Raw genomic sequence first — 23,423 nt, forward strand, 5'->3', positions numbered from 1 at the left:
TTTATTGCTCAAAAAATATTGAATTAATCAGATTATTAATCCCAAAGTAGTATCTTGTACTTCACCTACCAGTAATGTCAGTATTGCTGGTTCCACCTGAAAATGAAGAACACAATGTTATAAATCCTTGTTTTGAAAGCAGAAGAGAAATTGCCACATGGTACTCCTTGAGGCTGTCCTTGTAGGGTGCCCAGACCATCTGAATTATTTTGCACATTCCATTCATTTTAGCAGGTAGATAGCTCAGATTTGTGTTAGTTTTCTTACTCTAATCACTACATGGTTGATGCTCTGAGTGTGCTGTATACTCTACTTTTATACAAGGAATCCCTAGTAACGTGGAGGCGTGAGGGGAAGTACAAGTACCGAGAGCAGTCATTCCAAATTGGGTCAAAAGCACCTCTGGGAAAAACCTGACTTTGCGTCCTTGATGCACTGGAGAATTCTTCCATTCCTTGGGTCTGATCCAAAATATGAGGACAACTTTGCTGCAGAGCTACTGTAGGAATTACAGGGGGCAAAAAGGCTAAAGACTTTGGGCTTCTACTTCCAGACTAGGTTAACACTGGCAACTTAGTTCTCTCCTTATGTAAACTGATGAAAGCAAGTAAAGAGTTCCTGAATATGGTTTCAGGTTCCTGTCTACCCAATCGATAAAGGAGTTGTTGTATGGTAGGCATAATAAGATGCATTCACATTGTTACTGTGCCCTCATAATGAAAACCAGGCTGCATGAAATAAACCTTGCTCTGTATGGATATCTTGCCATATCCCAAAGCTTCCTAAAACTTTAAGGGATAGACTGAGACAATAAAAGGTAAGGTATTCAATTTCTCATTCTGTAAGGTCTAAATATCATTCTTTTGGAATAGCTTTCCACTGAATAGCATAATAATAAAGACAATAAGACAATATTCCTAACTACCAGCTCTATAAATAAATCTCTGCCTAATAAATCAGAACAAAAAGGGCAACATGGGCCTCTGTGTGTTTAGGTTATTTGTTTGCTTTTAAATAAAATTTTAGTGGTTGTAAGGAAAAAGGTAGGAAAACACTGCTGTGTTGCCAGCAAGAAGGGTATAAACTACTACCTCTACTCTGATCAAGAGTTATCTACAGATTCACCAGGGAAAATGAATTAGCTATAACAGAAAGATCAGAATTTAGCCTATCGTGCTTGCTAAATTTTTCAGGTTCCTGTCCTTGTGTGTGCTCATACAAGAAATATCACTATCAGTTTATAGGAAGTGTCTTATAATTCACTGAATGGTTGAAACTTCTCTTGTTTCAAACAGCTGCCAGTTTTTTAACCCGTGCGTATTAAACAAACAACCAATGGAAAGTGTTCAGTGAGACAGATCTGGGAGAGATTCACACAAGATTGGTCTTGCATCTGCTGGTTTCTGTGAGATTAATTCCCTGTCTGACAGTGAAGGAAGCAATTTAAACTCTGCTCTATGTGTTAATTTTAAGTATTACCATAAAACCTTTCAGTCCTGATTCTCTACCACACTACACGTGCACATTGACATTTAGACATGGGGAAATCTGTATGACATTTTCTGAAGCAGAATGGTTGACTGTTAAATGTATTCTGCACTCTCTCTGTATTATCCTGAAGGCAGGATTCTCTGCAGAGCAAGGCTCCCAGGTATTTTTGACACTGTTTTGGTCTAAGATGTCTATCAGTGAAAAGATGCTTTACTGAACTGTTGGTGGTTTGGGATCTTATTAAAAATCAGCAGCATGAGCCTTCTCTAGGCTACATACCATTGCCATCACAGCATTTTTTCTCCTCTGCACTTCACCCATTGCAGCACTTACGGGTCAGGGCAGCATTTTGGCAACTGCCTGCATGGATCAGACAGGGCGGTCAGGAGCAAAGTCTATGGTTTGGTTCTTTTCTACTGTCCTACTCCTATGCTGGGCCAGTGATAATTTGCTCCTATTCAGGAGAAGTCACACTGCGACATTTTTTCTAGGACTAAGAAAACCTCAAAAGATTACTAGATTACTATTTAAGAGTAGCCTGTGTTATCTAGATTTCAGAGTTTCCCAATTTTGCCTTATATATTGCCTTGCATATATAGTAAAAGAATCCATAAGTCTTTGAACAGCAAGATTTTAGCCTTTTTTTTTTTTTTTCTTTTTTTTATTCCTACCATCACCCAGGAGATATGCCCACAATTACAAGATGTTAATTCCAGGGAAGAGGCAGACCAAACAGTATGTGAGATGAATAAGCAGTACTTTTCCTGTATTAGGACTTTATATGCAGAAAAGAAGGAGATGGCAGAGACTTAACTTGAAAGCCAGGAGGATGTCCTGCAGCAGGACACGTCAACAGGATGATTCAGCCTCTCTAACTGTGCTCAGCCCCACCACAGAAGCAGATAATACAGGTACCAGTTAGCACATTGTTTCCTGTGATGTTCCCCTGTGGATCTGGACTAGCGTCATCATCTCTCATTACAGAGCAAGCTGAGAGACACAGGCTGCCATGGACACAGGGGACACCTGAAACAACATGAGGTAGCACAGGGAGACCAGTCTCTTTAATTGCACAAAGAAATTAAATTAGCTTCTCTTCCATGCCCTGGTTTTGAAAGAATAGCACACTAAACTGAAACTTGCCTGGCTTGAATGCAGAATTTGCATGTGTGTTTGTCCAATGGCATCTTCTAAAGTGTTCTATTTCTGCCTTTTTTATTTTCTTTTTTTTCACCAGAAAGAAACACCACTCGCCAATGCTGCATTTTGGGCTGCAAGAAAAGGAAACCTGGCTCTTCTCCAGCTGCTGCTGAACAGTGGGCGAGTAGATGTGGACTGCAAAGACAGCGTATGCGCACAATGCACCTACACCCACAGCCCTGATTTTACATCATTTTCTATAGCCTGCTGCACCAAGGGTGTGGCAGGGATCTAACATGAGACTTTTGAGAGTCTTATGGTACTTAGGGATGATTTAAAATCTTCTTTTGTCAGGAAGCAAGCTCGATAGTCAAGATAAAATAGTGTGATGATTTACATCGGTGGCAAGAGGTCAGGAATCTGCCAGAACTCAAAAATGCGCTTACACAGTTATTTGTGGTGCTGACATTAGAAACACAGATTTTAGCACCTCAGGCTTCTCTTTTCAAGAAAAAGTCATTGTAGTAATAGATCACATTGAAGAACCGACTGGAACAGGCCCAGGTAGCAATGATTCTGTCAGCTAGCAGAGCTCCTCATAATTATTAAAAAAAAAAAACAAAAACAAAAACAACCAACCAAAAAAACCTGGACCACAGTTTCCATGTAGACAATGTAATGTAGAAGTTTCCATCTGACGTGCAGCCATTTCCGTCCTGTGTGGTATGCAATGCCCTACACCCAGTGGTGCTGTCAGAACTGCTGGCCTCCTAACTTCTTTCTCCTGCCCCCAGTACCTCCTGGACTTGGCACCAGCATGAAGGCACAGTGAGACTGCCAAGCAAAGAGGAGCCTGGGATTTCATGGGAATTTCCTTACTGTAGTTGGCATGGATTGAAGTTAGTTTGAGGTTATAAATGGGTTGAAAACACACATAATGGATATGCCTTGCTATTCTGCCTCCAACATATGGAGAGATACTTGATTATACTAAGCCATGGCAAAGAGTAAGGGAAAAGTGAGGTTGAGAAGTTCCTAGATTGCTTTTGTTTAGTGTTGGAACTGACTTACTGGGAGTCGTGCCTGTTTTGAACTGTATTAGTACCACTTCCGACCTGAAACATGGGTTTCCCAAAGCTTCTCTCACTTTGAATACCTTCAAAATGCAAGAGATTTTCTAAGCCCATTGACTTTAACCTATTTTTTTCATTTTCATTCCATTTTTGCCCTGTAGGCAAGTATTTGACCTGCAGTTGTTCTGGAACTGATCTGTGACTGTCATTCTGACAGGAAGGGAAGGATGTTCAGATGGGGCATGAAGTAAATGGAATAGAGATTGATGTGAAGAAATAAGGTCCACTACTGCTCATTTTTTCTCAAAATATTTTTTCGATGCACTATAAAATATCCTGACATTAATTATATCAGACATAGACATTCTCTAGAGTAAAATATTTTCATGCAATTAAGGCTGCATGCTTCTTTTTGATAATATCACACATTTCTTCTTTAAATTGAACTGGTGTGTGTGAATGTTTTAGAAGGAAGAATTTCATCCTTATGCATGTGGTTTCCATGCATTGTCCATGCACCACATACATATCACCTAAACCTTACTAGATTCACTAGAGCAGTGAGCTTATGGTCTACTGAGGGAACTCAAATGTGAAGTTCTGGTATGGAAAGTTCTCTCCTATAGTGTGAAGAATCCCAGAGTGAGTTTGCTCTCATCATTTGGATAATGAATTAGTATTCAAATCACCTGGACCTTACTCTTGACTATGACTCAGAATAAAGTGACTCAGCTGAGTCACTCAGTCACTGTGTCTAAGGTTATTCTTCTGGAAATGATGCAAATATCTTTGGGATTGTCTGATAAAAATGCTGTGTATAAACAAAAAAAATATTGTTATTCTTGTTGCACTTATTTTGGGACAATAAGATGAAGTCATTGCGTACGTATTTGTTGAATGGTCAGGCCTCAGCACTGCAGGCAAATCTGTAATGTTTTTGCTTTAACACCTGCTAACTGCTTATTTGCAAAGTGTTCTTGACAGTAGGTTTTAAATGATAGCAAGTTTTTCAATGATCATAAGCTTCCGTCAGCTTTTCAGAATATGTGCTGTCTCTTCCAGACAGCCTCATTCATTGCTGGAGGTGTCTGTTGAATGTACTGACTTATTTTTTTCCTTACTCCCAGCTTGGCACAACAGCTCTGATGGTAGCGTCTTACTATGGTCACGTAGACTGTGTACGGGAATTGGTGTTGCAAGGAGCAGATATCAATCTGCAGAGAGAGGTAGGAGAAGTTGTGCATTCAAACAGGGACTGATTAAGTGACCATTGATTTATTACAAATACTAAAAAAAGTGTTGCATGTTGTTTTTTGCCAATTGTTTATTTGTCATTTGCTATGCAGTGCATGTATGAACAGAGTCTGCTCTCCTGAGAGCACCAAGGAATCAGATGTCTGGAGTTTATAATAGAAAATGAGGTGACAGAGGTACATTTGTAAAGAATTTATCGAACATTTCCAGCACATCTGGTTGGTGAGGGCAGTTCCATCTGAGATGTAGCCCCCCAGAGTTGCACGTTTTATATATCTGCAGCTTTACTTATTGGCACAGTAATTTGTAGCTCTCTGGATGGTATAAACGATAAGGAGAAGTCCTTTACCTTTTGATTTGCAGAGTCTGGTCTTAAAAATGGAGCGGATATCATTGCCAGCATGAGGATTATTTTGACTTGGTATGCATTGGAGCTTCTGTCTCCTAGTCTGAGCCAAGTCACCTCTAACAATCACAGAGCTTCAGCACTCTAACCCTTCCCTGCATCTCTGCTTTGTGTTCAAGGCATCTCTCACACCATGACATGCTTGCTTGTGGAGGGGACAACATCAGTGGCTAGTTTTGGGAAAGTGCCTTCCCCCCATACTTCGCGCAAATGATTGTAAGGAGTACCTGCAGCCACTCTGGTCTGTGTACTGGCTACACAGAGAGCAGGATTGCTCTGGGACAAGCCAGTTGTACTGGTCCAGGGAGAAGGGCAGTGTAAGGATGGCGTGCAGTAACACTGGATGGCAGCATGCAGCACAGGGCAAGAGAGTGTTCATCACTTTAACAACACAAGCAAATGTTTCTTACTTTCCTTGGTTACCTGGAACTAGAGCATTAATCTCATGTTGACATCTGCAAGTTACTTAGTCAGTGAATGCTATGTTTGATGATATAAATGTCTTTGCACTTACTGGCCTAAACTTGCTCTAACCATGACTGTCAATGTCTTTCAGTGGGGTCCTGTTCCAGAAAAACATGTATTTAAACATGTCCCTTCCCTTAGGTAAACACTGCTTGAAAAGCAGCAAAAAAAGGAAAAGTTGAGAACAGTTTTATGGAGCTGGTCTTGTGTATTGCTCAGAACATACTGATTCAGCAAGCCAATAAAAAGAGAAACATTTAAATCCTCCAGGATCACTCTGGTGCAGAGAGAATGCAAAACAGATGAGTTTAAGCCCCAAAGACCAATAACACTGTTCTGAAATGAAATCTGCATACTCAAACCAGTGCTCATGTACTCTGAAGTTGTTATGAAGCTTGGGGAAGTGGGAGTCCCCTAAATATGTCTGGGAGAGGGGCCTCTGAAATGGTCTCAAGGGACCATGTGCTATTTTAAAGACTTTGGGCACTGGAGTGAATTTCTCCTTCCCCCCCTCTCCTTCCCCCCCTCTCCTTCCCCCCCTCTCCTTCCCCCCCTCTCCTTCCCCCCCTCTCCTTCCCCCCCTCTCCTTCCCCCCCTCTCCTTCCCCCCCTCTCCTTCCCCCTGTCCAGCCATTAAAATCTCACATTTTCATTTCTGGGTGCTTGTTTACTCACATGTCAATGACAGTACCTTATACAACTAGTATAAAATATGGGGTTTCCACTCTTTAGTGAGGTTAAGGGAAAGCAGAATTTGCAGGGCTGGTTACAGTTTCTTGAAGGCTGCTTGGCTGGATGGGGAGCTGCTGCTCCAGGAGACCAGGATGACTTATGCCAACAGCAGTCACATTTTGTCAGCGGAGAGTGCAGCAAGGTGGAGCTCTGCTGTACTAAATAACTACCTCCCAGGTCTTTTTACACCCTGACCCAAATCCTATTTGTCTCAGGTTGTAGCAGCAGGTGGAATAGGGGTTGTTTTTAAATTGGCTCTTCCTCTGTTGGGCAAGACTTTTCTCACTCTGGGATTGTTTCTCTGTCTGGTGACTGCATAGAAGTGAGTTAATCCTGAGAGGTCTATATTAGAAACTCTGTGCAGAAGCCCTTTGTGAAACTTGCGTTTTACTCAAATGTATGATGCTGGATGGATTTCTCAGTGCAATGGGAAGAAAAGTGACCTAAGATACCTAGTGTCCTCTGGAGTTCTCAAAATCATCATGTCTTTTCAGCTGATATTCAACTGATTGTACTTTTTAATTTGAAATGTGTGTACTTCAGTCAAGTGTGTTACATGTTTGGGGGTTTTTAATCCATTTTTTCCTTACAGTCAGGTGCAACTTCTCTGTTCTTTGCTGCACAGCAAGGCCACAATGATGTAGTGAAGTTTCTCTTCGAATTTGGAGCCTCCACTGAATTTAAGAATAAAGTAAGATGATGGGTATATTTTTGCATGCTGATACATTCTGACAATCAGGGCTGGTTTTTCCTATTTAAACACAACATGGCAGCAGGAAGATGATAAAATTAGTTTCTCACTTCAACATTTTCTGAGTAATATGAGTAATGCAACGTATTGTGAAAGTATTAACTACTAGCTTTTACTACCTAGACTTAATGGCATAAGTTCATCAAATATCAGTCTGTTGATACTGATATCAGTCTTTCCTCTCTAGCTATCCTCCAATACAAGAAGCAAGGGTCTTTTTGTATGTGTTAGGTAGTACCGTGTTTTAGGCTTATATGTACTTCACTTGTATAGACTGAAATTTTGTCTACATTGAGATGTCTCTGCATTCCACCCTTCGGAGACGTAAGAGTATAATGGCTTCAGTCTCCCCTAAATTCCCATTTACCTGTCTTTGACAAGAAGATTAAATGTACCTCGGGGCTTCTGTTCCTTTGTTCAGGCAGGTCCTTTTTCAAAATCTTCTTAGAAGAGTCAAAAGCAGACAGCAGAGCCTGGGTTTGGTTCATCACCCCTCACGGGGTGAACAGCATTAAGAAGAGCAGTTCATCACTGACAGCAGTACATAAACTCAGTTTTTTTGCCCAAGGCCGTACTAGCACTTCTGCTTTCAGCAAATAGAACCAAAAGCACCAGATTTTCATTAAATATTCTTACCTTTGGCATGCTGGCCACATTTTGGAGCATTCCCATAATTTGGGGAAGACACTTGCCAGTCACTGACTCTGGGCTCCATAGCGATGTGTTTGAAGAAGAAGGAATAATTCCTTACCCCACAACAACCACATTTTCAAGGCGTTCTAGTCTGTGATTTGAATTACTTGCTCAACCCATACCTGCTTTCCTGAGTTCCTGGAAATATAGGCTTTAAATACTAAGGGAACTGATGGAGCATCAGAGACTCAGCTCCTTATGTTCCAGGAACTAAAAATCCTGAGGTTTTGTGGCTGGAGTTCACACATGCCCACACAGTAGGATTCTGGTACACCAGAAAGCCATGCTAGTGGTAAGCAACTCTCTGACCACAGCAGCAATCAAAAAATGTAAAATCAAAAATGAAATTATGGCTGTTTAATACAACATGGAGTGCAGGTGTGGAACTTGGCAATGTAGGAGGTTGCAGTGCTAAATGCAATGGCTGCATTTTGAAGTGCTGGATAATGTCATGTGGGACAGAGCTGCTGGGAGAAGCTGCACATTGAAATAAGGATTGCTTCTCAGTTTTTTATTTCAGGGAATAGGTGAGAGATGGCAAGATTCAGAAGGATCTTACACTGGGCAAGCAAACTTACTTACACTGTCCTCTGAGTCACCTGGCCTATAAAAAGGCCATAAATCCATGATGAAGGACCAATGGTGTCCCAGGCATAGGAGAAGCCTGGATTACTCACTGCAGCTCAGCATGAAACTGGGCAGTGTTTTTGCAGAGGGAGGGAAAGCAGTGAATGCAGGAAACTTGGTAAGGAGGGAAGACAGAGGCTGACTACCTTATTTTGTCTAGAGAGAGAGTTACATTTTCATCAAACCTTTCCACAGCCTGTGAACTAGGAGTTTGTGACAAGGCTGAGACTTGACCCAGAAGATGAACAGCAGGCTTGAAATTGTCTGATCCTACATGACAATATATGGTCTCTTATGAAGATGCAAAATATATTTATGTGAGTCACTAGGGCAGATGAAAGGGAGTAAATATCTAAATGACAAGAAAATATTCCTGCATTTAGCTGCTCCTAATAGCTTCCATCCTTGGACAAATGCAAGATTGAGTTCTACTGTTCGCCACCTTGAAACTTTATTCCCAGCTCCCATATTCCTGCCTGCCTCTTCTGAATTCAGACCTGACTGGGCTAATGTGCCAGTCCCAAGTATCTTTTACGCTGCAGATTGTTCTTCTCCAGGTCACAGTTTTCTGTCACTTCCAGTCGAGCTGGCCACAAGACAGCATCAGTTCCCACGGAACATAACATGACAAACTGGTGTGCAATGTGTATGTGAGGCTATTTTCCAGCAGCATCAAATGTGCTTGCTCAAGGACTCCCTGTTTCTCATTACCTCTTGAAGAGGTGTATCAGTCACTTCAGCATTCATAGTATGACACAAGCTATAGTGCCTGAAAAGGCTCTTAAAAACTGAACAAAGGACAGTTGAGGTAAAATTAATCCAACACTGGTTTAAAAAGCCAAGGCTAGTTATCATGTCCATGCATGCTTTGCTGAAAGGACATGCTCTCTCTGAATAGTAGTATGAGGACTTTGCTAGATTCATCATTAATTTTGGAAACTGCCATGTTCGTTCTTTCATTCATTCCTTACCTGGGGACTGCAGCTCTTCTTCTGAAATTAGGATTTACACACAGGAATCCAAACGCTTACAGCTTCCAGACTGGGCTTTGGTTAAACCACCATATTTTTAGACTGAGGCTGGCTGGGAAATCAGCTTGTACTTTGTGCCACAGTGTGTACCTGAGCAGATGGCACCACTAAGAACGTACTGCATTAGTATTCATCTTCCATTGGCCTTCTAATGTGCTTTTGTATCAGTTCAGGTTTTTTATATAATAATATGGTTTTCATAACTTGGAATTATTCCATCAAACCATTGCTTTGTTAACAGGTGACTAAGATAACAGGCTTCTCTATCCTCCCTAAACCCCAGAAACAACATAGTTGACAACACGTGCCTTTTCAGGTCAGAGATAAAGCATTTTCTGATTAAGGCACTCAGCTGGGAGCAGAGGTGGGAAAGATATAGCTGTTTTTAAAGGACACTGAAAATTTAATCAATTTACAAACAACTTTTTTTTATAAATTAAGGCATGGAATTGAAATAAGAAAATAAACTGAATGTATCCCAAGAAACAGAGACTTTAAAGCAAGGAGATGCAAAGGCAACACTTTCTTTTTCATGTATCTCTCTGTAAATTGTAATTACTACATTTGTTACTCATATATGAGAGTGGTGGAGAACTATCTTAATATAGGCATTCAGTTCTTATTACCCCCTGTATCATTAGAGTTGATATCCACTACAGCAGGCAAAGCAAACATTCTAAAACAGTGTAATAAAGTAATTAGCAATAATTGCTGATGTTGTAAAGAGAATAAGTATTGAAGGTTATTTTATATATATTATAACATACATATTATTCTATAATATTTTTCTGCATTGTCACAGTCTGACATCCCTAGAAGTATGCATCATAAGTTGAAACGTTGTTTTTTGTTACTCTTAGGCTTAAACATGTAGGTTCTTAAAAGGGTTTGCACAGTGGCATGTTTTCTGAGCAATGCTGCTGGTCAAATGATATGTCAGAGGCTGTTTTACTGCAGGTAGTGACTGCAGAAGATCAGTTCCCCTCCCTTGTAGCATATTTCAGAGATGATAAAACACCATGTAATTCTAAGCTACATTCAGACAATGAAGGAAGAGGTAGGCAAATAGACTGAGAAGTCTACACCAGGTAGTGTGTATTGGATGCTGCTGTTCCAAACGCTTACATGGGAGATTGGCAGCTGCTGTATGTGCCGTCAGTGGGGAGGATACACTGTGGGGATAAGAAAAAAAGGTTTCAGAGGAAGAATTGCAGACGTAGCTGAGAGAACTGGCTTCTATGTGTTCTTGGTGTGTGGGAAGGGTTTGCAGTGAAGGATTAATAGAAGCTATTATAATATAGCGTCAGGAGAACAGGATATGAGCAAGAAATAAACCCAAGGGATATGCCCTCTGTCAGCCCCACTGTTGGCATCCCACCCACTGGGGAAGGGCCATTGTACTCAAATAATAGAATGTCCTGAGTTGGAAGGGACCCACAAGGATCATAGAGTCCAGCTCCTGTCCCCTGCACAGGACGAGCCCAAAATTCATACCATGTCTGTGCTTGTTCACGTGTCCCTGCCCTCACTTGTTGCCCTGCTCAGAATTTCCAAGAGCTTCAGCATTTTACTCATCTCAGCTGAAGCCAAAAAGAGGGAATGACATGACTGAAAGGGATTTTTAAATTCTGACATTTACTTTTTTTTGTTCCCCCATAACTCATCTGCCTTCCCAATAGCATGTAAAACATTGTCGTCTGCAGCTAGACTGGAGGAAAGGCTCTTGTGCTGGCAAAAAGTGAAGAAAGTCTAAGAGAAAGCAAAATGAAAGCTCAATAAGCGTGAGTGGGGCTGAGTTTTCCCCTCCTAAGAAACCATGGACCTTCACGCTGTTTGACAATTTCTCCATTTAACTGAGTGCTGTCTTACCGCATAGTCTTGTCAGTGGAAAAGGTGTCTTGTCCCAAGTTCCCTTTCTTACAGCAAGGCCTATCTCTTTATCAGAGCATTCAAATGAACCTCAGTCTCTTCTTTTGAATGCATTCAACTTCACAGGAGACATGCAGTAGAGCAGGTCTTAGAGCCCAGTTGTCTTACCGATCAGGAACCAAATCTTTGATCCAAGGAGTTGTCAGCCAGTTCTTTCTGACCCAGTAAATACTTGATTGAGGGTAGGCAGCTGGAACTGGGAACTACCCAGTTTTTTTTTTCTGTTCCCTGGACTCTGATCAGGGTGATCTAGGAAACTTGGTCACTCTAGTCTGGAAGAACTAAATGTTTTATTTTGGAAATGTGTCCTTCAAAAAAAAAAGTATCAATTAAAACTGTTCATTGGATTCAACCGAACACTTGGTCAGGATCCCCAATTTGAGACATATATCCTGTAAGAAGTGTCTCCCTTCTTAAACCTCAAGCTGTGACATCTCCCAAGGTGGGATCATGCAGCTGTACTCAGAGTGCTGGGCACCAGCTCTGCTATGCTAACTGTGCTTGGCTTTGCAGGCCTGTCTTTTACTTGGGATTTGCCATTTGATTCCCTCCAGAAATTATATTAATAAGCAAACAATCTTCTTAAAAATAACAGGGGTTTGTGGAGAACACAAGAATTTTAGAAAACAAAAACCAGACCATAAAGGAATAAGCAAACTATTCCCATATGCAGATAACTGAGCATGCCTATTTACCCTTCACATAGGAATCCTCAATATTATTAAGTTTCCTATAGCTGATCCTTCCCTGCCTCTCTGCAGAGGACCTCCAATCTGCATAGCACAGTTTCTCTTCTTAAGGCGCTAACCTTTCTCTCTCAATTTCCTTCAGGGAAAGAGCCTTTAAAAATGTCTCTGTTTTTTGTTTGTAGCCTTTTCATCTGGCAACTCACTACTCAGCAAAAGGGGCTTTCAGCTGGAGACAGGAAATACGTTTAATGAAGTTATTAGCTTTTGCCATTGTCTTTTAAGTGTGTATAAGGTGGTTTTTAATCCAGAAACCATTGTGGTTGCTTTTGTGTTTTGTTACAGCAGTTCCTATTAAATTAGGGTAGTTTAAATTGACAGGAAACTCCAATGACTCATTGTAGCTATAAAGTAACTTAACTCTACTGACCGGATTACACACTATATTTACTCAATCCAGAATTAATATGGAATTCATAGATTGTCACATAACAGCTTCACATCTGTGACTTTGCTGACACTCAGGTCTTGTTTGCTTTTCAGTGTTGCAGGGAGGAAGCGTGAATATGAGGTTTTCAGAGTAGCTATAGACAGTCCCTGTGGGTTAGTTCAGTCATGTCAGAGCTTGAGTTTTCATGAGGTTATTATAGGCATGAGATAGCACCACAGATTAATAAATTTGATTGACACTTCCCATTATAAAACACTGGTTTGGGCTTTCAGACTGTAACTTCCCTGGTGGATATCTGTCTGTGTGGAAAATTTCAGACAAAATTTGGAGCTGTTTCAGAGGACAAGGCTGAGGGAAAACACAGTCTCTTGCCCACATTAAAAACAGCTTTAGAAATAATTTATCTGAAATGCTTTAGATAGCTTATCTTACGAAGGATGGGAATGAGACTGGGAGAAGGCAGGGAAGGAGAGAGAAGACCTCGGGTGTGGATGACTTGTGGTGTGCATCATCCTTGCATGATGGCACGGTGCCATCTCAGGCAGAAGATGAGAACTTCCTCTCTGTATCAGTGTCAGAAATAATGGCAATTTTTGAGTGAGGCATGGTGCATTGAACAAGATGGCAAGACTCATATTTGCTGTCTTAGTTGTTTCAGCTGGCTTGGAGTCAATTGCCAGCAACATTGAGGTGTTCTCCTTCTAAGCCAGCTCCCAAGGGAGCAGATCTGCAACCAGGACTTGATGCATGTGCCTAGATCTTCCTTTAGTGGTGATGTGCAGCAACTTTAACTGCCTGGGATTGCTTCTACCTGCAGGGATCACTTCTTCAGCTGAAGTAATGGGGCCTTCAATGGTGGTCATGGGTCTGGTCTGATGCACACTTCCACAGTTAGCTAGCATGCTTCCTACTCTTCTCAGGCCAACAATCAAGAGGTGAGAGGCAGGACGTGATAGGGCATGAGGTTCTGCCCAAAGAAGGGTAGATGATCCGTAGGCTTTTGAGCAGGGGAAAGGCGTGCTGTCCTTCAGTAGGTGGAAGAGCTTGCTAGGGGTGGGGGATTTGGCTGTAAAGGGAAGAAACATGGAGGAGCTTGGAGCTGTGAAGGGAACAAAGCTTCTAGTGGGAAGGCAGAAGCTAAGGAACATAAAGTCAAATTTTCTTGCTTCCTATCCCTCACTAAAAATACTCAGGAGAAAACTTTTCATAGTGACAGGGCCAAGTTTAAAGACTTATGTGGCAAGACTTGGTATTAAAATTATGAAAGATTCAGTAGCCAGTCACCACGGGACTGCTATGAGCCAAATTCTGAAAATGCTTAAAATTTGCTTTTTTTTATGGTGATGTTCAGTCCAGCACCTGCCCTCTCACCTGGCTGTGCCCATTCTTTGCTTTTTCACAGGATGGAGGTACTGCTCTTCTAGCTGCTTGTCAATATGGGCATGCAAAAGTAGTGGAAACTCTGTTGAAGCATGGCGCCAACATTCATGATCAACTTTATGTGAGTTATTTGATACAAATAATATTGACAACACTTGTGGTGGAACAAATGTGCTGTTGGTTGGACAACAGTGGCTACTCTGGCTCAAGCACAGAGAAGCATTTGCCAAATGTTGTGGCTTTATAGTACTCTACTTTTTTAAGATGTGAATTTTGTTAACCGTCTGCTTTTCGTAATTCTGGGAGAAGTAGCACAAAATCAGAAACTGTGATTTAGCTGCCTCTTGGTTCATTATCTGTGTGAAGGATATGTACCCAATCTGGATCAGGTTTGTGCTGTTAGACTTGAAGAAAAGACCATGTTGTGTTCTACCATGATTTGCATTGCAAACAGAAGAGTTACTAGTTATAAAGTTCTAGAGAATTACTTCATCAGTTTTCTACCAGAAAGAGTAGTAAAAGTTAAAATCTTTAAATATCTTTAAAATATTTTTAAAATATTGGTTAAAATGATGTTATCTGATATTTGTGCATCTCTAGCTTGTCAGTGCTTTGGGCAAAGAATGGTTAAAATGGCTGAACTGATGTTGTTTACCAGACTTCCATAAAGCCAGATTGAGCAAATGAAGCCCTGGATTTAATTTACTCCAAAAGAAACACAAATAAGTTGAGCTTTTCAGCCTTCAACAGAAATGAGTGGCAGATTTTTCCTCCACCTCCAATCGTTCCTTCCTACCCCAGGGCACTCAGGGCTGATAAAGAGGATATATGGGTTTTTTCCACCATTCCCATGGGGTTTGGCTCTGCAGGATGCCATCACACTCTTAGGTCCTACGAGCGTACATGGGAGCCAAGGAGTGGTGAACACAGAAGCCACCAGCATGCTAGGGGCTGGTTTCACAGGGGGTCCTCTCTTTTGTGCTGCCCTCACCCTGCATTTATAAAGAAGGGTGTCCCACCCTCACTGCTGCACAAATAGTGATTGCCTTTCTAATCTCAGGGCAGTGATTCATACCTCTGCATGGTAATCCCAGGGTTTACCACTCCATTTAAAAATAGCCACGCTGCCACACCTGCAGACAATTACCTAGAAGTGAAGGCAGTAAAATAGCTTCCTTATTGTATCTCCTGGAAATCAGAAATATTTGCAATTGGATTTTGAGATGTATTTTTATTGCTCACAGACATTGAACAAACCTAGTCAGAAACAGCTGTTTAATAAGTATACAATCTTTTGAAAACAGGCGTTCACCTGGCTGCTTTTGTGAGACATCACCGAGCTGCTTTTTGCAAAGCAGTATCTGGCTGGCAGTTGCACTGGCAAGGGAACAAATGAGCAGGATTTTGAGCATGCATTTGGGTAGTCATCCCAAAACCATCAAGATAGATGTTTTAGTCTTAAATTGACTCATGTGAGGGGTAGAAGAGAAGAATACAGGATATCCTAACTAAACTGTGTTTCTTGCAGAAATATCTTCAAAACAGCTTTCTCATTACAGCATCAATTCAAATCAAGTTCAAAAAAATGAATAATTATTTTTTTAAATGTTAGGGAGCCCAAGGTTCTCCATCTTGATTGATGCTACAATGAAGAGCTTCTTTATTATTACACAGCCTTGTTTACTTTCTAAATGGAAGTGTTCTCACTACCCCTGTCTCTGGAGGAAGCCTGCAAAGGTCCTTATACCATCACACTATTTCATGTATTCGTATAGCAGCCAAAGAAAGCAGCCCCTCAGAGGGCCCAGGGGTATGCATTTGTAGTGCTAACAAACACCTCTCATGTTTACCAGGACATTTGTCTTGAAACCAAGGTCAAACATTTTAAATTGGGTCCCTGGGGCACTATATTCAGCTCATGCTTCTCTAGGCCTGTGCTGAGTTTTGCAGGAAGAAGAGTAGCAAAGCAGTATCTCCAGGCAGACAACAGCATTCGGTCCCAACATAGCGATATGTCAACAACATTAGGCTTCCACTAACATGCTCTGTATTTTGTAATAAGCATTATGCATAAATTGGTTGGAAGATGTGTACTTATACACCTGAGGTGGGGTGAAGGGGTTCATTCAAGTCTCTATTTAAACTAAAAGAGCCTTCCCTCCTAGGAAAACTTGCCCCAGCATGCTCTGTGCTGAGCACTGTGGATATAGGATGGGTAAACACCTGTCCCACTCTCAGCGCAGGGTTCCACTTCCAGTTGGTTGGACAGATTCAAATGCTATTTGAAATTTGTTCATCCAAAAAAAAAATTAATGAAATATGATTTTTAAATATTTTACCTAAGGAAAAAGCTTATGTGAAGTCAAATGCTGAGAACACCTGCACATGAAAGACATGTTGAGAAAAAAAAATCCTATTGTTGTTCATTTCTTTCTCAAGCCTTTTGCAGGAAAATGCTGGTTTCTGATAGGACTATGAGATACTCTGTCTCGCGTGTTCTACTTTTACGTGATTATATTACAGGTGAAGTCTCTTCTACAGGATGTGCCAGAGTGACACAGTAGTTGCTGGGGTGGCACAATAGTGTTGCACAGTACTTACTCCTTCAGCCTAAAGGGCTGAAGTCTGGTCTCTGAAGTCTGCTGGAGTCTCTGGTTCTGCAAAACATGTTTCCACCATGTATTTTTATGTAACAGAACAATTCGGCATGAACATGTAAGGGCTAAATTAACCAAAATAAAGATATTTTTCTCTATAGGAATGGATTTCTTGTTATGTAGATCAATGCCTGGATGAACTAGACTCTTAGTATTCCAGACCCAGGATTTAATGCTCGGTTTGGTATATGATGGGAGACAGTACTTGCTCATGCTGAATTAAAATGTTGCCATAGTTTGTTATGAACTGGAGTTTGGATTTTGGTAATTATTTCTGGACCTTGGCTATATATGTGCTGTTACACTGCATGATGGCTTAAAAAGGGGAACTTGATTCAGTTTGGTTTGGTTCTGTACGGAAAAAATGACATAACTGCAAAACAGTGTAAGCTAGATGTATTTGTTCTTAGGATGGAGCGTCTGCAATTTTCCTGGCAGCACAAGGAGGCTATCTGGATGTCATCCGACTGCTGCTTTCATCAGGAGCAAAGGTTAACCAGCCACGGCAGGTAAGCTTAACAACACTTCAGGGAAGAGACGGGGTCTAATTACTAAATTTTACAGTTATGAAAAATTAACACTGGATGAGAGAGATTTCCTAGGTGTTAAACTAACTGAGGGATATGTAAGCACGCATCACGTATGTATATAAAAGCTCTCATGGTTTCCTAAAAAGGATTTCTTAACTGGTTAGCAGTTTCTTGACTCTAAAATCAGGGGTTAAATAGCACACTTAGATGCTGCTTTGAGTAGCTAGATGTGTGAGCTGCAAAGCTACCTTTGCTCTCAGCACTTAGAAACATCTGGTTAGAGACAAAGCTTCCCAGGAATCTTTGCCTGCTTTGGGAGAGCCTCCCCTGTGGTCTGCTGAAACCCTGCAGGCAAGGTACCTGTCTTGCCTCTTCACTGCACATTTTAAATTGATGGGACAAGGTCTTGTCCTTGCAATCAGTCAGGGATGTCTGCCAGGTGGCTGTGATCACTGACTGCAGCAAGTGAAAAATCAGCAAGCAAGAGCAAATGAATGTGAATTATAACAGTGGACAATGTGGCATGTGACAAGCTTTGCCAGGTATTTTCAGTGTTTCCTTTCATCTACACCAAAAAGCCTGACAAATCATAGCCTGGCAGCAGTGATTGATCTATATGACTGTCGAGAGTTTAGATTGCGGGGTGACCCTAAAACCCTGGCAGATGTATTGTTAAGCTCCTCTCCCCCCCACTTCCCCCTTTTTCCCCTCGCTCTCCCCCCTTCCCACTCAGGACAGGTGATCGGGAGGGAAAGAAGGACAGAGAGAAGAGAGTTGGAAAAAATTAAAGATGTTTTACTAATGTTACTCATAAGAATAGAGAAAATAATACAAAATATACAAAACCAATCTTGAAAGTCTCAGCAACTGCAGAGCTGGCAACCAAAGTCCTGGACTGGACTCTGCAGCCAACCGGAGCTGGATTCAGTCTCTCACTAGGCCTCAGTTCGCAGGGACGACTAGCAAGATCCTCTCCTAATGTCAGCCATAAGCAGAAGGGAAAAGGGAAAAGGAAAAAAGGGAAAGGACGAGATCCTCGTGATCTCCCACTTTTATATGAAGTATTCACGTGAATGGAATGTTATACACAGCTGGTCAGTTTCTTGGTCACTTGTTTCTCTGTGCTTATCAATAAGTTTGCATTCCATTGCTATGTTTACCAAAACATGTGTCTGGTCCTCCAGGAAAATGCAGCTAATATGAAGCTTTAGCTGACAGGCAAAATCACTAAAAGAGAAACTTGTTTTTAACAAAACCAGGACAATGACTTATGCTGCATCTATAGGTCTGCAGAGAATTGAATTAGCATTTTATGTGCCCAAAGTAAAGTAGTTTTCCTGCTGCCTCTTCTCCTACCTCTCCAGCACCAAAGTTGTGCTGGCAGCGACTCCCTGGACTATGCTTGAGCTGCTCCCATGCTGCCTCCACACTGTCTCCCAACATCAAAATTAAGAAATGCTATTAAAAGCTGTTAATTAACACAGTCTAAAAGATAAATGTAGAAGGATAGACCAAGGTATGCATTAATGCCTTTTGAACGGGTCAAAATAAGGTTGGGGTGCCTTAGATTTAGCTTCACTATGTTGCCATAAAAAATGTATTCTCCTAACCACAAATGTAATACCCCATCTAATTCTTCCTGAAAACATTTTTTTTAGCTCTCTAATCCAATCTCTACAACACAATGTTTCATGAGGCATTTTTAAATCTTAGTTGAGTCGAAGACTTTACTCTGTGTGACTGTTCCTCCTGGCTCTGTTTCATATCTGGCAGTATGGGCTTACTTTGCTTTAGGGTACCTCTGATCCCTGCTAAGATTATGCCTGGATAAGTCCGTGGCATTTGTATTTGGGCCCACTGTAACCTGAAACATTTCCTTAACAAATGGAACATTTTTACTGTTTAATTAGTAAAGTAATGGTTGGGTGGACTTCAGACTCTTTCTTGCTAACAAACAGATTTGTACTTTGTTCAAAGGTGGCATGTTGGTCATGAGGAATGCAGCTGTAGATGCGGCAGTTTCGATGCCAGATGAATCGTACTGTCAGTCACAAACCACACTGCTCTCACTGCTGTGGGCAACTTTTCTAAGCAATGTAACATCAAATATAGGGCTGCAGAGTGCCAGGTGTGAGTTCCTGCTTCTCCTTCCTCATGGTATCCAAGTTTTCCTCTCTGTTTTGTGAATTTGGGGTCTTAGTTCATGTGCCTGAGCATGTGCTTCTGTCTTGTGTGTCTCCCGCTGCTGCTGCAGTGGGTACCAGTTCCCCTGTGGTCTTGTGCCCCATCTCCCGGTCCCACTGGGATGCTCCTGTCACCGCAGAGCACCTCAGATGGTGCTGGCTGCCCATGTGCAGGCCCCTCAGCTCAGCTCTCACAAGACTGAATAGCAGAGCTTCCTGGAAAGTTTCTTCCCTGGCAATGTCATTTCTCTTGGTTTTTAGCCGCCTTCTGTTCTTTCTGACATTGTGGAGCCAGGCAGGAATTCTTTTGTCATCTTTTCGTCTAGACAGAGTCTGAAGCCTGGTGCAGGAGACGTTTCTTTGCTTCTCCAACTCAAAAACAAAGCAAGAAGGTTATTTGCCAGAGTTTTACACTCTGTTTTGGCAGCCTGTGTCCCAGCAGGCTTTAGTCTAACTGGCTAAGCAGATTCAAAATACTCTGAAAATTTTTTTTTCTTAACACACGCTATGCAGTCACACATATCTGTAAGCCAGTAAACGTCTATAGAGTATAGACTTCAGACAAGCAAGCAATTTCTTATTAGCAAGAATTCAGCTAGTGTAGTGGTGCGTGTGGACTCATGGGCAGAACAGTGAAGGAGATGACATTGAGTAGCCTGAAACTAGGGGCTCCCTGTCCCTGAATGTCCTTACTGGGAATTCAAGGGGTATCTCACTTCCCAACCTAATCTGGCCCTTTACAACACTCCAAGCCACCAGCAAATATTGAGATTCAAAGCTCCAAAGTGAAGTTTTAGTTAATGAGTGAGAGAAACAACATCAGAAATTTTGGTCAGAGTATGTTTGGAACTGCTGGACAAAATAAGATATAAATCATATTTATTAAACTGCAATCAATATGGAAATAAGCACAGCTTAAAAACATATTTAACATTGTTCTAGGGATGTAGTGGTCTACAGCGTGTTGAGTGGCCAGGAGGACAAGAATAGTAAAGTAGTTTCTGAATTGCTTCTTTTCCTATTCTCACTTTCTTCTTGACTCATCTAATACCTGTTTACACCAGAATTCTCATATGGCCTCTTAGTACAATGTAATGTCTCTTTTGAACCGAACACCAACAAAAAATCTCACCTACACCATATAAATTTTATACTTGTTGGCATAAACCTGCCAGTTAGGTGCTGTTTGCATGAGAGAAGCTGACAATAGTCAATGTGAGCCTACTATCAATTTCATCACCTTTCTTCTCTTCAGACTAAGCCCTCCAAGACAGTCACTCTTTCTCACAATGTCTTTTTGCCTCTAGCCTATAAATGATATACTGAAGATGATGTCTAACAGTAATACCACTAAGGAAAGCTAATGGTAATAGTGACGTTAGCCAACACGTGTATTTTCTTCTTTTCCTTTCCATTTATACCTGAAAATAAGAGTTGTTCTCATAAACTTCACTGTGAATAAAAGAAAGCCGCTATGTTCCCCATGCTGTGCTTGTGCATGCACTTGTTGTGTAAATAGAAGCGTGGATTTACACAGCATTGGATTTTCATGCAGATTAAATTGTGTAAGCAGCTCTTGGATAGTTTCCAAGTTTTATAGGCTTTTTCAGCATCCCTATTGCTATTTTCTAGAGCCCTCTGGTGGGAGAAGAATAGAAAAAATATGAAGTGTCAACTTAGTGGTAGGGAAAACACTATAAACTGGAAAGGAACGGTTTTTGCCATGAGGCTAACATCACATACACTGTATACAAGAGAGCCTTTGTTATTTCTGAATCACAGAGAACACTCACTGTATTAACAGGATATATACTAGAATGAGGTCAGCCACTTATTCAATGAGTTAATTTATAGAGAAATTATAGAAGAGTGGGAAAAGATCCTGTTCCTCACCATTTGAGAAGACTGAAGAGTTCAGGATGTGTATTCGTTCTTTCTCAGAATCAGAAAAAGGGAAGCCCAGAATGTTATATCAAAGGAAGAAATAACTTTTCTGTTTCTTCCGCAGGATTAAGTCACTAGCCCACAGAACGCAGAGAACTGTTTCAACAATGTTTTTTTTGGATTGCATGAGCAAGTCATATGAATCTTCAGTTGGCACTGAGGAGAGAGATTGCTTCTTTGATCAGGGTGGAAATACTTAAAGCAAAAAGTTGTTTTCTTCTGAAACTTCTCATTAAGGCTCTTTTGAAAGCCCCAGTATATTTTGTCTTCCTTTTTTTCTGACAAGTCTTCAGGCTGCTGGGGGTGGTGAGGGGAACTGGCAAGTGCTGAAGGCAGAAGTCGGCACCCCGCTACGTGAGGCCTCACTTTTATGTTAAAGTCCCTACAAGCAAAGCCCTTTGTTAAAGGCCCACAAGACTCAATTTGGCACCACATAACCGCTGGAGTCCTCCTGTAGTCTGGAGAATCAGGCCATTTAAAAGCAAAAAGAGGAAGAGACACAAATGTAAATTCTAATTGCAGTGGGAAATACTTCTAGTGCTTCAGTTCCCCTTTGCTTTGGAATGGAAAGCCGTCACAAAGTTTAGCTTATTCAGAATGTGCATTTTATTATCTGGGGTTTTCTGCTCAGATAATGATTGCATAGGACAATTTTTCCAAACCAGATGGATTGACTCTGAATTCCTTAATAATTGCCTTGTTTTCTAGAGGAATTCTTGAAGATAAAATTTGTGGATTACCATCACTGTAACACAGGACGTTTTTACTGGATTTCCCCAGGGTGGATAATGTAACTAACCATTGAAAGTTGGTCATTATCTTGCATTTTTCCTTAGCTTCTGCAAACAACTTCCACTCCATATATACAGAGACCCGCTTGCAGAATTTGCTCATGCGTGCTGAGATTTGCCTGTATCTTCTGTCACATCCAGCTACCTGGAGTTCAGACTCTGCAGGATAACATTAGCCTTTACATTTCAAATTTCCTGATGTATTTTAGGCACAACTGGGAAGCCAAGGAGGGCTTTAAGTGTTCATATAGTAATGCCCATTTCAGGTTGACTAATCAAGAGAAATCAACTAAGGGTGGTTCTACTCCACAGCTGGAGCGGTTCTGACTTGATACACCGAGCTCCATGGCAGCAACACTGTGTATGTCTGTCTGTGATGTGGGATTTAATCGAGGAATTGAAATATGTCCATTCCAGTAGGCAGACTTGGGCAGTAAAATACCAGGGAGCATAGGATCTCAATGTGGTAGTCTCATTAGCAGTCTCATTTTGTTTGCAGGATGGTACGGCTCCCCTGTGGATTGCATCACAGATGGGTCACAGCGAAGTGGTGCGAGTAATGCTGCTCCGGGGAGCTGAGCGAGACGCTGCACGGGATGTGAGTAGCACCTCGTCCTGTGCTCTGTCTGCAGCTTAACACTTCCTAGCTTATTTTTTTTATGCTGCAAATCTGCCTGAATGGATGCCCAGTGTCCCCAGAGTCTGCCCGGTTTTCTGGGCCATAAAGTCCCACCATAGGCTCCCTTTTTCCCTTTGTGTCTGGGACATCTTCCTGGAAGGACCTCCTGGAACAAGGGAATGGAAATGTCCATATAAATGAGAGACAAAAGTGCTATATTGTGTCACTGCTTCATTTCACTCTGAAGTTTTCACCTGCCAGAGTAACAATCCTCCAGATGCCCTCAAAGCCGCAGCGTAAGTTGTGGAAGTGTCTCCTCAAAGACGATGAACAGAGGACACTTTCCTCTCAGAGGCGTGGGGGAGAGCTGGCGTTTCCTTCCAGCCAAGAGGAATACAGGTAAAGCATTGGTAAAACCTGAACTGACCTTCCTCTCTCTTTTAAAGGATGGTACAACTGCTTTACTGAAGGCTGCCATTAAAGGGTACAACAATGTGATAGAGGAGTTGCTGAAATTCTCTCCCACGCTTGGCCTGCTGAAGGTTAGTAGTGAAACACACAGGTTTTAGGCAGAAACTCCAGAAGGCAAAG

The 23,423-nt window shown here is 41.5% G+C and overlaps 1 protein-coding gene across 2 annotated transcripts in view; it reads left to right on the top strand.

The window, feature by feature from the left end:
• ANKRD29 (ankyrin repeat domain 29) overlaps nt 1–23,423 on the top strand; it is a gene marked incomplete at both ends in the record, with an annotated part of 28,750 nt that overhangs the window by 2,570 nt on the left and 2,757 nt on the right. For both annotated transcript variants that reach the window (XM_082045274.1, XM_082045275.1), the window contains 7 exons: nt 2,729–2,839; nt 4,832–4,930; nt 7,153–7,251; nt 14,131–14,229; nt 17,176–17,274; nt 22,713–22,811; nt 23,279–23,374. In XM_082045274.1, the coding sequence (XP_081901400.1) occupies nt 2,729–2,839; nt 4,832–4,930; nt 7,153–7,251; nt 14,131–14,229; nt 17,176–17,274; nt 22,713–22,811; nt 23,279–23,374 (702 nt within the window). The remainder of the gene's footprint in view (nt 1–2,728; nt 2,840–4,831; nt 4,931–7,152; nt 7,252–14,130; nt 14,230–17,175; nt 17,275–22,712; nt 22,812–23,278; nt 23,375–23,423) is intronic.

This window comes from Streptopelia decaocto (genome assembly GCF_964273445.1).
Source record: "Streptopelia decaocto genome assembly, chromosome: 2".
NCBI lineage: Eukaryota > Metazoa > Chordata > Aves > Columbiformes > Columbidae > Streptopelia > Streptopelia decaocto.